This window comes from Hypanus sabinus, unplaced genomic scaffold, assembly GCF_030144855.1.
Source record: "Hypanus sabinus isolate sHypSab1 unplaced genomic scaffold, sHypSab1.hap1 scaffold_681, whole genome shotgun sequence".
Classification (NCBI taxonomy): Eukaryota; Metazoa; Chordata; class Chondrichthyes; order Myliobatiformes; family Dasyatidae; genus Hypanus; species Hypanus sabinus.
Genome location: NW_026781534.1, coordinates 45931 through 63426, shown reverse-complemented (window position 1 = coordinate 63426; position 17496 = coordinate 45931). Strand labels below are relative to the sequence as shown.

The window sequence follows — 17496 nt, the reverse complement described above, 5'->3', positions numbered from 1 at the left end:
ACAAGGAGATTAAACACTACTTTTTGCCTTAATTCAATTTTGTTCCGGTCGCGCCCCCGATTTGTAACAAACGCCGTTAACGGGTAACCGAACCAGCAGAAACGGAATACACTTTGGAGTCTGGTATTACTGTAACTAACAGTGTTTATTAGTAAACTAACTAATACAGTACTGTAAAAGTGCAAATATATGAAACAGGTTAGCAATGATATATACAGAAGTGTAGACACAGTAATCAAAACCAAGCGGTTTCAAAGTCTCGGGTTAAATGGATAGTATTACGATGGTGAAGAGTTCAGTTCAGGTCGACGCAGCTGCTGGTGTAACGTTGGGTGGAGAGAGAGAGTTGGATTGAGAGAGAGAAAGAGAGAGCGGAAGGCTCGTAACACTGACTTACCTATTATTATCTGACTGTGTAGTGTTAGATCCTGCTACAGAACAAACGAATGCAAAAGCAACATGCAAGTTCCTTTCGCTCACAACCGGCACACAATGGCCGATTTGTGCACAGACTAGAGAATGTAGCACAGTAACCTACCACGGGTATTCTACGAGAAACTCCGGACCATCACTCCCACCACTACCAACTACCCCATCCCAACTTATCTAATGATCTAGAGATGAAGATGAAGATCAGCAAGGAAAAAATGTGGAACAAGGAGATTAAACACTACGATTGTCCTGCATTTTATTTTGCCCCGGACGAGCCCCCAATTTGCAACTTACGCCGTGACATTGTTACCGAACCAGCAGAAATGAAATACACTTTGGAGTCTGGTATTACTGTAACTAACAGTGTTTATTAGTAAAGTAACTAATACAGCACTGTAAAAGTGCAAATATATGAAAAAGGTTAGCAATGATATATACAGAAGTGTAGACACAGTATTCAAAACCAAGCGGTTTCAAAGTCTAGGGGTAAATGGATAGTATTACGATGGTGAAGAGTTCAGTTCAGGTCGACGCAGCTGCTGGTGTAACGTTGGGTGGAGAGAGAGAGTTGGATTGAGAGAGAGAAAGAGAGAGCAGAAGGCTCGTCACACTGACATATCTATTATTATCTGACTGTAGTGTTAGGCCCTGCTACAGAACAAACGAATGCAAATGCAACATGCAAGTTCCTTTCCTTCACAACCGGCACACAATGGCAGATTTGTGCACAGACTAGAGAATGTAGCACAGTAACCTACCACGGGTATACTACGAGAAACTCCAGACCATCACTCCCACCACTACCAACTACCCCACCCACACCTTATCTAATGATCTAGAGCTGAAGATGAAGATCAAGGAAAAAAAGTGGAACAAGGAGATTAAACACTACTATTGTCCTGCATTTTATTTTGTCACGGACGAGCCCCCAATTTGCAACTTGCGCCGTGACCGGGTTACCGAACCAGCAGAAATGGAATACACTTTGGAGTCTGGTATTACTGTAACTAACAGTGTTTATTAGTAAACTAACTAATACAGTACTGTAAAAGTGCAAATATATGAAACAGGTTAGCAATGATATATACAGAAGTGTAGACACAGTATTCAAAACCAAGCGGTTTCAAAGTCTCGGGTTAAATGGATAGTATTACGATGGTGAAGAGTTCAGTTCAGTTCGACGCAGCTGCTGGTGTAACGTTGGGTGGAGAGAGAGAGTTGGATTGAGAGAGAGAAAGAGAGAGCGGAAGGCTCGTCACACTGACTTACCTATTATTATCTGACTGTGTAGTGTTAGGCCCTGCTACAGAACAAACGAATGCAAATTCGTTAATTTGGTAATCATTTTCCAATGTTCCTTAGATTCAGTATCAGTTCCTGAAGGTTGGAGAGTGGCTAATGTTATCCCACTTTTCAAGAAGGGAGGGAAGGAGAAAACGGAGAGCTATCGCCCTGTTAGCCTAACGTCAGTCGTGGGGAAGATGCTTGAGTCCATTATTAAGGACGAAATAGTGGCGCATCTAGATGGCAGAAATAGGATTAGGCCGAGCCAGCATGGATTTACCAAGGGCAAATCATGCTTGACTAATCTGTTGGAGTTTTTTGAGTGTGTAACAAGGATGTTAGACGAGGGTAAGCCAGTGGATGTTGTATACCTAGATTTTCAGAAGGCATTCGATAAGTTGCCACATAGTAGATTGGTGAGTAAAATCAGAGCTCATGGCATTGGGGGCAGGGTTTCAACATCGATAGAAAACTGGTTGGCAGATAGAAAGCAAAGGGTAGCAGTGATTGGGTGTTTCTCGGACTGGCTGGAGGTGAATAGTTGGGTACCACAGGGCTCTGTATTGGGACCACCGCTCTTTACGATTTATGTCAATGATTTAGATGAGGGCATTGAAAACTATATCAGCAAGTTTGCTGACGATACTAAACTGGGTGGCAGTGTGATATGCGAAGAGGACGTTAGGAGAATACAGGGAGACTTGGATAGGCTGGGTGAGTGGGCAGATACTTGGCAGATTTCATTCAATGTGAATAAATGTGAAGTTATCCACTTTGGAAGCAGGAACAAGAGGGCAGAGTATTGTCTGAACGGTGTAGAGTTAGGTAAGGGAGAAATGCAAAGAGATCTAGGAGTCCTAGTTCACCAGTCAATGAAGGTGAATGAGCAAGTGCAACAGGCAGTGAAGAGGGCAAATGGAATGTTGGCCTTTGTTACAAGGGGAATTGAATACAAGAGCAAGGATGTCCTTTTGCATTTGTACAGGGCCCTGGTGAGACCACACCTGGAATATTGTGTATAGTTTTGGTCTCCAGGTTTAAGGAAGGACATTCTGGCAGTTGAGGAAGTGCAGCGTAGATTCACTAGGTTGATTCCTGGGATGGCAGGGCTGTCTTACGCAGAGAGATTGGAGAGATTGGGCTTGTACACGCTGGAATTGAGGAGATTAAGAGGGGATCTGATTGAAACGTTTAAGATAATTAAAGGATTTGATAGGATTGAGGCAGGAAATATGTTCCAGATGTTGGGAGAGTCCAGTACCAGAGGGCATGGATTGAGAATAAGAGGTCAGTTATTTAAAACAGAGTTGAGGAAGAGCTTCTTCTCCCAGAGAGTTGTGCAGGTGTGGAATGCACTACCTCGGAAGACGGTGGAGGCCAATTCTCTGGAAGTTTTCAAGAAGGAGCTAGATAGATATCTGATGGATAGGGGAATCAAGGGATATGGGGACAAGACAGGGACTGGGAATTGATAGTGAATGATCAGCCATGATCTCAGAATGGCGGTGCAGACTCGAGGGGCCGCATGGTCTACTTCTGCACCTATTGTCTATTGTCTATTGTCTAAATGCAACAAGCAAGTTCCTTTCCCCCACAACCGGCACGTAATGGCCGATTTGTGCACAGATTACAGAATGTAGCACAGTAACCTACCACGAGTATTCTACAAGAAACGCCGGTCCATCACTCCCACCACTATCAACTACCCCACACCCACCTTACCTGATGATCTAGAGCTGACGAAGATCAGCAAGGGAAAAAAGTGGAACAAGGAGATTAAACACAACTTTTTACCATAATTCTATTTTGTCCCGGACGCGCCCCCGATATGTAACGTACGCCGTTAACGGGTTACCGAACCAGCAGAAATGGAATACACTTTGGCGTCTGGTATTACTGCAACTAACAGTGTTTATTAGTAAACTAACTAATACTGTACTGTAAAAGTGCAAATATATGAAACGGGTTACAGAAGTGTAGACACAGTAATCAAAACCAAGCGGTTTGAGAGAGGGCGAGAGAGGGAGCTGGAGGCACGAAACACTGACTTATCTATTATTATCTGATACTGTATTGTTAGACCCTGCTACAGAACAAACGAATGCAAATGCAACATGCAAGTTCCTTTCGCTCACAACCGGCACACAATGGCCGCTTTGTGCACAGACTACAGAATGTAGCACAGTAACCTACCAAGAGAATTCTACGAGAAACTCCGGACCATCACTCCCACGACTACCAACTACCCTACCCCCACCTTATGTAATGATCTACAGCTGAAGACGAAGATCAGCAAGTGATAAAAATGGAACAAGAAGATTAAACACTACTTTTGGCCTTATGTATTTTATCCCGGAAGAGCCCCCGATTTGTTACGTACGACGTGAACGGGTTACCGAACCAGCAGAAATGGAACACACTTTGGAGTCTGGTATTACTATAACTAACAGTGTTTATTAGTAAACTAACTAATACAGTACTGTAAACGTGCAAATATATGAAACGGGTTACAGAAGTGTAGACACAGTATTCAAAACCAAGCGGTTTCAAAGTCTAGGGGTAAATGGATAGTCTTACGATGGTGAAGAGTTCAGTTCAGTTCAGTTCAGTTCCACGCAGCTGCTGGTGTAACGTTGGGGGAGAGAGCGTTGGAGAGAGAGAGAGAGAGAGAGAGAGAGAGAGAGAGAGAGAGAGAGAGAGAGAGAGAGAGAGAGAGAGAGAGAGAGAGAGAGAGAGAGAGAGAGAGAGAGAGAGAGAGAGAGGGAGAGCGGGCGGCTCGTGACACTGACATATCTATTATTTTCTGACTGTGTAGTGTTAGTCTCTGCTACAGAACAAACGAATGCAAATGCAACATGCAAGTTCCTTTCCCCCACAACCGGCACGTAATGGCCGATTTGTGCACAGACTACAGAATGTAGCAAAGGTAACCTACCACGAGTATTCTGCGAGAAACTCCCGACCATCACTCCAAGCACTGTCAGCTACCCCACCCCCCACCTTACCTAATGACCTAGAGCTGAAGACGAAGATCAGCAAGGAAAAAATGTGGAACAAGGAGATAAAACACTACTTTTTTCCTTAATTCAATTTTGTCCCGGACGCGCCCTCGATTTGTAACGAACGCCGTTAACGGTTTACCGAACCAGCAGAAATGGAATACACTTTGGAGTCTGGTATTACTGTAACTAACAGTGTTTATTTGTAAACTAACTAATACAGTACTTAACAAGTGCAAATATATGAAACAGGTTAGCAATGATATATACTGAAGTGTAGACACAGTAATCAAAACCAAGCGGTTTCAAAGTCTAGGGGTAAATGGATAGTCTTACGATGGTAAAGAGTTCAGTTCAGTTCAGTTCAGTTCCACGCAGCTGTTGGTGTAACGTTGGGGGGAGAGAGAGCGTAAGAGAGAGAGAGAGAGAGAGAGAGAGAGAGAGAGAGAGAGAGAGAGAGAGAGAGAGAGAGAGAGAGAGAGAGAGAGAGAGAGAGAGAGAGAGAGAGAGAGAGAGAGAGGAGAGAGAGCTGGAGGCTCGTCACTCTGACATATCTATTATTATCTGACTGTGTAGTGTTAGTCTCTGCTACAGAACAAACGAATGCAAATACAACATGCAAGTTCCTTTCGCTCACAACCGGCACATAATGGCCGATTTGTGCACAGACTACAGAATGTAGCACAGTAACCTACCACGGGTATTCTACGAGAAACTCCGGACCATCACTCCCATCACTACCAACTACCCCACCCCACCTTATCTAATGATCTAGAGATGAAGATGAAGATCAGCAAGGAAAAAAAGTGGAACAAGGAGATTAAACACTACTATTGTCCTCCATACAATTTTGTCCCGGACGAGCCCCCGATTTGCAACTTACGCTGTGACCGGGTTACCGAACCAGCAGAAATGGAATACACTTTGGAGTCTGGTATTACTGTAACTAAGAGTGTTTATTAGTAAACTAACTAATACAGTACTCTAAAAGTGCAAATATATGAAACAGGTTAGCAATGATATATACAGGAGTGTAGACACAGCAATCAGTTCAGTTCAGTTTAGGTCGAGGTAGTTCGGGTGTAACGTTTGAGAGTGATGGAGTGCGAGAGCGAGAGAGAGAGACAGAGAGAGAGAGAGAGAGAGACAGAGAGAGAGAGACAGAGAGAGAGAGAGAGAGAGAGAGTGAGAGAGAGAGAGAGAGAGAGAGGGAGAGAGAGAGAGAAAGAGGTGATGTCGTTGCCCTGGATCTTTCCGTTGTCTTCCTGTTGCGGTCACCGACTGTGATCATACCAGGCACGATCTTTCTTCAGTGGTAGACCTGTCAGCCAGGCAAGGGTGGACACGCAAATAAGCCCCTACCGGTCGCACCTTCACACACTGAGACTCTGATCGATCCTCCAAATCTCCACCATCACGTGGGTGCACAACTCTCTTTTAGTGTCCCGTGGTGTGCCTCCCTGGAGTATCTGCCTACGTCTTCGCAGACCTGCTTTTTATCTCCTCTTGCAGGGCTCCGACCGTCTATTAGGCCCCGGTCTTGCTGTCTCTGCATGAATTTCACAAGCAGGAAAAGAAAGTGTCCTTGCAGCAAAGGTAAACAATCAGCCAAGGAGACATAATATGAAATCATGTTTCTCTCTCCCTCATCTGCGCAGATATCTCTCTCATCTCTCATTAGCAGCATAGTTCATGGGGGTGGGGTCAACTCTGGACCATGTTAGCTTGGTTTGCTCATCACACCCACACCCCTCATCCTTTTAGGACATTTTGTACGTGGGGGGGGGGTTAAAAATTAAACATGCATGTACATTACATGTCATATGTCATTAAATCTGCTATTTTCAGGCGGAGATCAGAGCAAGAGATGATTCTGTCTATGAACTAGGTTAAGAAGCATAAAATAAATAATAAATCAAAACGAGAAGAAAAGTTGCGGCAGTATTCATGGGTCCAGAGGTCATTCAGATATCTGATGGTGGAGGAGCGGCACTGTCCCGGGTGGACTGAACGACTGCCTTCATGTTTATATACCCCTTCCCTGAGAGAAACATCAATAATCGGACATAAATGACCTAATAATTCATGACTGTTAATGGAAATAAAACAACTTCAGAACGTTTTAAAAAGAGAGAACAGTAAACAATGAAGGGCAATTTCCCTGTCTCTGATATTCTAGCCTCTACACCACTCCCTCTCTGAAACCGGAACCATTCTATGCACTTTAGATATCTTGCCCCCACGCCCCTCCGACTCTGTGAGTGCTCCGGCAGCAAAAACCGATCTGTTTCTCTGTAACCACAGCCTGCCCCCAATACCACCTGCACCACTACACAGCTCCCGGACTCTTCACACCGCTCCTGCCCCGCATCTGTAATCTGGAACCTCCTCCAGTCCCCAGACCTTCTCTGTTTCTTGGTCCCTCTTCAAGCACTACACCCTTCCCCGTTTCTCTATGGCCTTCTGGCCTCTACAGACACTCTCTCTTTGTATCCATATCAATCGCTACTCCCCTCACTGTCTCTGTAACCCTCCCAGGTCTCTATCGCCTTCAACATCTCTGAACCTGCCTGTACCCTCAATGAAACAGTCAATGTCGTTGGGAGACATGGCCGTGCACATGTGTAGATCATATTTTCACTTGTCGGACGCATTTCTTGTCGGGAAAAATTGTAAGTTTGAATCTGGTTTGGGTGTGGCAAATATGGATATATGATATATATGTACATTATATTAATTACATCTTACGGAAATGAATGTTTGAGAAATTCTAACCCAAACCGCTCAGTGAGGGTTTTGTTAAGGGAGAGGTGATAAATTCCTGCCTTGCCAACAACACCCAGACCCATCTCTTAAAAGAACAAACAATCCGCACCACTCTTTGATGAAAATATTCCTCTGGAAATTGTTTCCCTGGTGACCATTTCTGGGTGAGTTATGTCTCAGAGGGGAGAATAAGCTCGCTGTGTAATCTATCAACACACAATGATATTGGAAAAATCAGCCCACCTTCCTTACCCCCAGAGCCCGAGAAACCTACCCCGTACTGCTAACCCTCTCTGCTCCTCACTCAGCCATCTAAATGATAACAACTGGGTCTGGGTGCCTCGATCAAATTTACAATCAGCACCAAGTCCATCATCACTGACATATGGCCTTCAGTCTGTTGTTTTGTGACGGAGATACAAGTTCAACAAAAATCATTTCACGAGATTACAGTGAAACATCGACACGAGGGAGACTGATGAAACAACCACATGAAGTAATCAAACTACGTGATCAATCAGCATTCTGCAAATAAGAAGCAACGTCGCATTTCGGCGTATAGGAACATTGGAAAAGAGGGCTGAATCAATGTCCCGGATTGATAAATTTTCACTGTGCCAATTCGCGCAGTAATCAGGAGTCAACTCGGGGTTTCAGAACCGTTTTCCATTTTATTGCATTTATTATTCAGCCATGAAGCGCGGAGTAGTCACTTCGGCCCTTTCAGCGACCGATGACAAACCCGATTAACAGAAGAGATTTACAAGGATGTTGCCTGGATTGGGGAACATACCTTCTGGGAACAGGTTCAGCCGAAATTTGCGATTCATCCTTGGAGCGACGGAGGATGGGCGGTGACCTGATTGATGCGTATAAGATAATCAGAGGCATTGATCGTGCAAGAGCAAGAGGCTTTTCTCCAGGGCTGAAATGGCGAACACGATGGGCACAGGTTTATTGTGCTCGGAAGTAGGTACAAGGAGATGCCAGGAGTACGTTTTTCACACAGAGAGTGATGGGTGCGTGGCGAGCGAAGGCCGATACAATGGGACTTTCCAGAGACTCTGAGATTGGCACATTGAGCTCAGAACCATAGAGGGCTATGCGGTAGGGTAATTTTGCTATATAGATTAGACATTGCAGCTCAAACACAACTGATCACGTGTTGAGAATAGAGTACGGCCGGGATAGGGATTCGAACAGCGGTCATTTTATGGAAATCCCCTGAAACGCCACAGCACCAGTCTGGGTTGATGCGAGAGAACTAAGCTGCTGCGACGGAAACGAGACAGAATCTTCTGCGATGTCTTTGTCGTGAGGCTAGGAAACGCGGAAGTGGTTTAATTGAGACCTGGAGAACGATTACAAAGAAAAAAAAAAGCCATTTTGAACGGTGGATTTATCCTGGATGGTTGTCCATTCTCTGTGCCAATTCACGATCCAATCATCGGCTTCCGTTCACAGTGACGTCAGCTGCGGAAACAATTCACAATTTATGTTGACTACGTCAGCAACCCGAAAGTGTGGCTGCTGGTGAGGGTAAATCCGGGTGATGATTTCAGAATCTGTGTCTGACATTGTGACAATGCAACCGCAATTCATATTTTTATATCGCTATAGACCAAGGAAAAGTGTTCCTTTCAATATCAATATATCGCTGTGCGACGCCGCCTGACTCCAGTCTTGCTCTGTTACTTGTCTCTAAACTTCCAATCTCAGTGTGACTATGAGATGTGCACAACCAGGACCCTGCACGGCCCATAGGTTTGAAATTAGTGAATACCTTTCCTTTACAAGTGACATTACGTGTCGGCAGCCCCAGATTCGGTTCACATACCTGTTCAGATCACCGTAAACAGATCGATACTCCAGGATAAGACCCTGTTAATGCGAGGAAATCAGCAGGATTAGTAAAAATTATTGCCAAAAGCATTTATGTGTCAGAGAAGAATTAGAAGAACATTGAAAAGGACCTGCGCATTCTTAACAATTCGTGTCTGAGAGAAACACGGAACAGTCGGATCAGAGAGGATCAGAGAGGATCAGAGACACAGTTATGATTATTAAATATCGCAGGAAGCACTATAAGTTCACAGGAGCATAAAACACAAGAGCAGAATTAGGCCCTTCGGTACATTGGCCTCCTCCACCATTCTATAATGACGGATGAATTTTCCCTCCCAACCCTAATCATCTGCTTTCACTCTGCAATACTTGAAACTATCAACGTTGCTTCGCGTAACCCGGGGCCTTTGTCCCCCGAGCCATAAGGGACAAACAAATTACAGAGATACACCACACTTCGGCTAAAGATATTCCTCCTCATCGCTCTCTTCTGAAGGGTTCTCTGCATTCCATCGTAGAGGAATTAGTACTCACACCATCCATTCCGGACCATGCATTCCACAGCGCCGCCCTCTGGTTCCAGACCAGCACCCCATCCTTCACGTTGAGAGTATCGCTCCACGCCCAGTCAGTATAGGTCTTCCAATTATTCATCTTTCAATGAGCTCACCCTTTCCTTCTTCAGACCTGCAGTACACAGAGGCCTCAAGCTAACTGGCGTATCAGCCCCTGTCGTTTACTTCCCTTTCTTCAAGAAGAGCGAAGTGATGTTTGCAAATTTCCAATCCTCCAAAACAATTCCATGATGGTATGAGTACTAATTCCTCTACGACCACTTCACCGGCCTATTTCAGACGCCTGGCGTGCAATCAATCTCATCCATTCACCCCAGGTTACTTATCCACCTTCCAGATTGTCTAGCATCTTCTGCTTATTATAGTGGCTGCAACCACTTCCGTGTCCTGACACTGTCATACTGATGGTGTCTTCAACAGTGAAGGCGAACACGTAATACTTAATGAGTTTCTCCGCCATTTCTGACTCCCCCCGTTACTGAAACTTCGACATTCTCGCTGTCGAGAGTCTCACTTCAGGTTCTGAAGTGGAAACAATTACTTCAAAAGGGATTGACGCTAATGTTTCCCTTACCGTGTAAGTGGAGTCTCCATCCTGCGCATTGTTCCTTGCACCCTTGAAAGAGAAGATTACGTGTTATTTTGGAGACGTTTAAACAGGTTCACAGCAATTGTATTCTGACTCTCCGCCGATAAACCCCGGGAGTTTCAATGCATCACATTAGTTTGTGTTTGGGGTAATATTGCCTCGTTCACCATTCGCTGCACCGCGTGTTTCTGATTCAGTGTGTGTGTGTGTGTGTGTGTGTGTGTGTGTGTGTGTGTGTGTGTGTGTGTGGAGTTACTCACATTGATCGGACAATTTAAAAGACTCTTTCATGAAATGAATTACAGCAAGGGTCAGATGTGATTTCGCATCACTCAGGAGTTATGGATTCTGGGGAAATCTGAGGAAATTCTGCAGGTGCTGGAATCTCACACACAAAATGCCGAAGGGCTCAGAGTGTCGGGCAGCATTAATGGAATTCATTAAGCCGTTCACGTTTTGTGCAGAGACCCTTCTACTGGGCTGGGAAGAAGGCAGGAAGACGCCTGGACAGAATGGTGGCCAGGGGAATGAGCACTGGCTGGGAGGTGAGGCCTGATGAGTGGGAAAGGGGGAAAGGCTGAAGAAAAGTAAAAGGTAGAAACATAGAGAACCAACAGCACAATACAGGCCCTTCCTCCCACAAAGTTGTGCTGTACACAACCCTACCTTAGGAATTACTAGGCTTAACTTAATCCCTCTATTATACTCAGCTCCATGTACCTATCCAAAAGCCTCTTAAAAGACCCTATTTTATACGGCCTCCCCTCCATTGCCGGTAGCCCATTCCACGCACTCACCACTCTTTGAGTAAAAAAACTTACCCCTGACATCTCCTCTGTACCTACTCCCCAGCACCTTAAACCTGTGTCCTCTTGTAGCAAGCATTTCAGCCCTGGGAAAAAGTCTCTGACTATCCACACGATTAATGCCTCTCATCATCTTGTACGCCTCTATCAGGTCACGTCTCATCTTCCTCCGCTCCAAGGAGAAATGGCCGAGTTCACTCGAACTATTCTCATAAGGCACGCTCCCCAATCCAGGCAACATCCTTGCAAATCTCCCCTGCACCCTTTCTATGGCTTCCACATCCTTTCTATAGTGATGCGAACAGAACTGAGCACAGTACTCCAGGTGGGGTGTGACCAGGGTCCTATACAGCTGCAACATTACCTCTCGGCTCCTGAATTCAATCCCACGGTTGATGAAGGTCAATACACCATACGCATTCTTAACCACAGTGAACCGATTGCAGAAGCGAGTGTGCCATAGGGGAAGGGGAAGAGGGATGGTCACTGGAGGGAGTTGATGGGCAGGTGAGGAGAAGATGTAAGAGGCCGGAGTGGAAAATAGAAGAAGAGAGAAGTGAACAGAAATACTGGTGGGATAAGGTCGATGTTCATGCCATCAGGTTTGGGTCTACTTTGCGGAATATAATGTGTTGTTTCTCCATTAACGGAAAATAAGATCCGGGATCGATCATCCGGGATCTTGTTAAATGCCCCATCTGTGCCCGAAGGGCCCGATGGACGCTACCCATCACATTACTTATGTTCTTTTTTCCCTCTTTGCAAAGAAATGAGTGAGATCACGGACATAATGCAAACATCCAACCTGTTCATCCATTTGGACATTTTCATAATATTCTGATGAGTTTACGGTCTTTGTATCGAAGGCGCCTGAGGAAACAAAACAGATATGGCACAAGGGTGCAGAGCGTCAGGGGGCTTTGTTGAACACAGCAGACGTCAAACCGGCCCAATAGAAAAAGCCATTGAGAGCATGAGCTCCCTTCCCACCAATCGCCGGAACCAGGAATTGAGGGCCGATATTGATCAATATGGAGAGAAATTAAGTTGCATGAACTACCATCCCATTACTTCGCTGATATTGTAATCTTCAGCAGAAGCTTTCAGCTAAAATAACTGGAAAACCCAACGGCAAAAGTCGCATCATCCGTGACCATTCGCTCGGATGACCAGCTCCAGCTTCAGTGGACTAGGAGCTCCCAGATTAAAATCAAATGCTGAGATTCCCCTGGACTCAGTATTAGGACAGTTGAAACGGTGCTCACTCACTTTTCCATCCGGAATTTCTGCCCGTGCCATTTTTAGATTTCGGTGGATATATGTTGCTGAATAAACTGAAACAAAGACAAGAAAATAATTCGTCTGGAACTTAATTTCCTGCGCTGATGCACCGAATGAGAATGGCCTCTATAATTCCATTCGATTCTCTCCAGATTTCCCTTAATAACGTTTTGTTTATCGGATGCCCTGTACCAGGCGAGCTCGATAGCATCGACAGATGGGTTAAGTAGACAAAACTGCTTTGGCCTTTTTGACAGATAAGGCTGTTCACACACATATTGCTGAACGCAAACCTCTTTCAGACAAATTTCGGACAGACAACTTCGCCGTGAAGGCGGAATGCTGATTCTGTCCACAGATGGGCCCTGATCCCAGCTGAAGTCGATTCTGCCGAAATTCACATTCAATTATTAAAGGTAGGAACGAAATTCGTAGAGAAATGCAATTACCCGCCAGCTTTTCTTGCGAACAGCCATCCACTGAATCCTCCCACCAGGCCCATGATAAGTAAACCGAGTATAATGCCCACGATCGCGCCAGCCCGGAAGGTACAATTTTCATCTGTTTTTGGTGATGACACAGAAAACAAGCATATATTTTACATGGCGAAAACTCATCTTTATTTAAGAAATGATAATTGATCCACGCTCTGGAAACTTCTGGTCGCTGGTCTCGATATTGAATCAATTTAAATCAATTACTCTTTTATTCTGGTAGGCCACTTAGAAGGAGGAGTGAAGGTAGGGCGTGAGGAAAGCGTAAGAAGGAAACGGTTTGAATCTTTGATCATCGGGTTTACATGAACGAATGAGAGACACATTCACTCACCGTGTGCGCTAACTACACCTTGTAAGATAACTGGTCCTGTTGGTTACGCCGTTATTAATCCGACATGTATAACTCCCAACGTCAACCGAGCTCACCGACTCAAGGGTGAGTTCCTGCCCTGTCTGCAGGAGATTGTTCCCATTATCACTGACACAAGGGTGAGATCCTGCCCTGTCTGCAGGAGATTGTTCCCATTGTCACTGACACAAGGGTGAGTTCCTGCCCTGTCTGCAGGAGATTGTTCCCATTGTCACTGATACAATGGTGAGTTCCTGCCCTGTCTGCAGGAGATTGTTCCCATTGTCACTGACACAAGGGTGAGTTCCTGCCCTGTCTGCAGGAGATTGTTCCCATTGTCACTGACACAAGGGTGAGTTCCTGCCCTGTCTGCAGGAGATTGTTCCCATTGTCACTGATACAAGGGTGAGTTCCTGCCCTGTCTGCAGGAGATTGTTCCCATTGTCACTGAGACAAGGGTGAGTTCCTGCCCTGTCTGCAGGAGATTGTTCCCATTGTCACTGATTTCAAGGGTGAGTTCCTGCCCTGACTGCAGGAGATTGTTCCCATTGTCACTGATACAAGGGTGAGTTCCTGCCCTGTCTGCAGGAGATTGTTCCCATTGTCACTGAGACAAGGGTGAGTTCCTGCCCTGTCTGCAGGAGATTGTTCCCATTGTCACTGATACAAGGGTGAGTTCCTGCCCTGTCTGCAGGAGATTGTTCCCATTGTCACTGATACAAGGGTGAGTTCCTGCCCTGTCTGCATGAGATTGTTCCCATTGTCACTGACATAAGGGTGAGTTCCTGCCCTGTCTGCAGGAGATTGTTCCCATTGTCACTGACGCAAGGGTGAGTTCCTGCCCTGTCTGCCGGAGATTGTTCCCATTGTCACTGACACAAGGGTGAGTTCCTGCCCTGTCTGCCGGAGATTGTCCCCCTTGTACCATGAATATATACCACAGGGGACTGACAGAGCAAAGCAAGTTAATGTCAGGTTTGACACTATATTGGACACAACTGGACGCTCCGGTTCAATTCTGAACTTCTCTGATCCATTTATAAAATGAAGAAAAGTGCTGATTAGAGAAAAATCCTGATGGATACGGGATATTATGACCTTCTGTCTTCATTGAAAAGATGAGAGCAAATGTTGTTTAGTGTAATATCTGATACAAATGAACGCGGTTGACTAACTGTTTACTCACAGTAAACTTGCACGTTGGTCACTCCAGCGCCACTGCTGAATGAATTGCTGGCGATGCACTTGTACGTCCCTGCGTCGTTTCTGTTAGCTCTGATTATAGTCAGTTTCGCCTTGTCGGGGGATGTAAATATTCTGCCGTTTTCCTGGATGGGTTGGTTATCTTTGAACCATGTCCGTGTCTGAACAGTGCCCGACGCGGGACAGCTGAGTGTGATGGTATCGGGGTCTTCAAGGGGGTTGGGATCACTGGCCACGACAGTAACCCCAGTCACTGTCTCTGTAAATACAATTGAAATGTACATAGATTTACACGGGGTTTTATCTACAACACGAGAATAATATTTGGATGCTGCCAGCTCAATATCGTCGGCATTCCCAGTTCTTATCCCTATGTGTTTCGATATCAAGTCAGTATCCAGCTTGAACTAAACGCCGGCAATGAGTTTAAAGTTTTACTGCTGTTACCCAAGGGGACGGTGAGCAACCTATTCCCATTTCAGATGTTCCTCAATACATGGATATTCCTGCAGTAAGAACATACATTCTCCAGCAAAGCAGACTAAAACAGAATTGCACTTGGCTACAGTTTAATTGTCCCGTGGAGCAAGTGAAAATAAACTACCCGTGCCCCCTGCTGTTGAAGCCAAAAGTAGAGTGACTTCGTATTTAATATCTGGCTGAGGAGTTGGCGGAGGAGGGATGGCGTAGGAATAATGATCATGGGTTCCTCCAGGGAAGTTGCGACCTCTAGAGAAGGGGCGGTTGGCTCCTGAACTGGGGAGGGGTAAACATTCCTGTGGGAAGGCTTCTTGTCGCTGCACGATAGGCAACTAAGTGGAGTTGCAATTGGAAGGGAGCCAGATTGACAGAAGGATCCGTGGAGATCTGGCGCAGCCAGATTTCGGCATGACGTCGGCTCCTCCGGATTGGCTGATGTGCAATGAGCCGAAATTGATCAGAGAGCTTATGGAAAATAGAATGTTGGTGTAAGTGATCATCATATGATCGACTTCATCCTGAAATGTGAGAAGGCGAACCTGAAGAGTCAGATGAACCAGTGTTACAGTGGGTTAAAAGGAGTTAGAGAAACACTAGAGAGGGGTTGGCCAGATTTACTTGAGAAATAACACTGGCGGGGATGACGGCAGAGGAGGAAGGAATATTCTAAAGGAAAGATGACATAACCGTGGCGGAGAAGAGAAGTCAAAGCCAACATGAAGGTCAAAAGGAGGGTATATGATGGAACAATCATTAATGGGAAGTCAGATGATTGGGAAGTTGTATAAAAAAACAATTGGCAACTAAAAGGTCATTTAGAAGGTAAAGATGAATGAGAAAGCACTCCAGCCACTAATATTAATGAAGATCGGCACAGAGTCTTAACGTACAACAAGTGTGAAACGAGAAGCAAGAGTGGATATCGGGCCGTACAGAAACGATAGTGGAGAGGTAGTACGGGGAACAAGGAACTGGTGGACAAACTGCATCATCCCTCACCGTGGAACACACTGTGAAATGTCGGATGTTTCAGGTATCAGGGGTCATGCGATGTCAGCATTCATTACAAGGGGACTAGAATATAAAAGGAGGGATGTAGTGCTGAAACTTGATGAAGCACCGGTGAGGCCTCACTTGGAGTATTGTGATGCATTTTGGGACTCTTGTCGTTGAGAGAGAATGTGATTAAACTGAAGCGGTTTCCAAAGAAGTTCGCCAAAATGATCCCAAGTTTGAACGGCTTTACTGGAGAAGAGGGTTTGATGGGTCCGTGCCTCTACCCACTGGGGTTCAGAAGAATGTGGGGAGACCTCATGGAAACCTATCGAATTGTGAAAGGCCTTGTTGGAGTGGATGTGGGAAAGATGATTCTCATGGCGGGAGAGTCTAATCCCAGAAGACACAACCTGTGCATAGAGTGGTATCCTTTCAGAAACCAAGGCGAAAATGAATCTCTTTCTTCAGAACATGATGAATCTGAGAATTATGTTCCACAGGCAGCTGTAGAGGGAGTATCGTTATGTAAGTTTACAGCCGAGGATGACAGATTCACAATTGGTCAGGGCATGAGGAATATGCGGAAACGGCTGTGATCGGGACTGCGAGGAATATTGGATCAGCCATGATGAAATGGCGGAGCGGACTCCATTGGCCAAATGGTCTAAATCTCCTTCCAATGATTAAGGCCTTCTGGTCTTAACTGCAGCAAGTAAAAATTTGCAATTTAATCAGCAAGTCAGAACAATTCCAATTTTCATCTTCATCAATACTCTTATTCATCAATATGCAACGTTGTGGATTGATATCGTTAGAATTTGCTCAGGCATTTAGTTGGATTACACGGGCCCGTCTGCACCAACACCATTAATTATAGGACCTCAACAAAGGGAGGTACGGACTACCTACCGAACACAATGATTTCCGTGGTTGAGGCATTATTCCTTTTTGTAATCGTGTTATAGGCCTCACAAGTATACTTTCCCGTGTGGGCCACAGAAACGCTGTCGAGGACGACCTCATGCCCACTTTGTAGGCGGGCACCATTCTGTTCCCAATTCAATTCAGCATCTGGGCAGGACTCCGTGGAACATGTTAACCTGATCGTGCTTCCAGCAATGTAAAAAGATGCGTGCGGTTGAGTGATGACGGATGGACGATCCGGTCCGTCTAAAAGAAACGGACAAAAGGGGTTGCAACAAATCACACAGGAGATATAACAGCATTCCTCAGCGGAAGAGGAAGAACAGCCCACCACCAGAGAAAGCGCTCCCACACACCGGAGAATGCATCCGTCTGGAAGCCACGCGCGGGAAAGAGGAGAGTCGGGACACAGTGTCAGATTATCCACGTCTTCCGAAACTATGAACTGCACAGTTACCTCATATCCCAAA

The 17496-nt window shown here is 45.4% G+C and overlaps 1 protein-coding gene across 1 annotated transcript in view; it reads right to left on the bottom strand.

The window, feature by feature from the left end:
- Positions 1 to 17149, bottom strand: part of LOC132389853 (uncharacterized) — a 112303-nt gene extending 95154 nt beyond the window's left edge. Inside the window, exons 1-8 of the mRNA XM_059962415.1 lie at positions 17083 to 17149; positions 14610 to 14885; positions 13027 to 13138; positions 12566 to 12630; positions 12102 to 12166; positions 10476 to 10517; positions 9265 to 9362; positions 8275 to 8340 (exon numbers count right to left, since the gene is read on the bottom strand). Of these exons, the coding sequence (XP_059818398.1) occupies positions 8275 to 8340; positions 9265 to 9362; positions 10476 to 10517; positions 12102 to 12166; positions 12566 to 12630; positions 13027 to 13138; positions 14610 to 14885; positions 17083 to 17149 (791 nt within the window). The remainder of the gene's footprint in view (positions 1 to 8274; positions 8341 to 9264; positions 9363 to 10475; positions 10518 to 12101; positions 12167 to 12565; positions 12631 to 13026; positions 13139 to 14609; positions 14886 to 17082) is intronic.
- Positions 17150 to 17496: the final 347 nt, after the last annotated feature.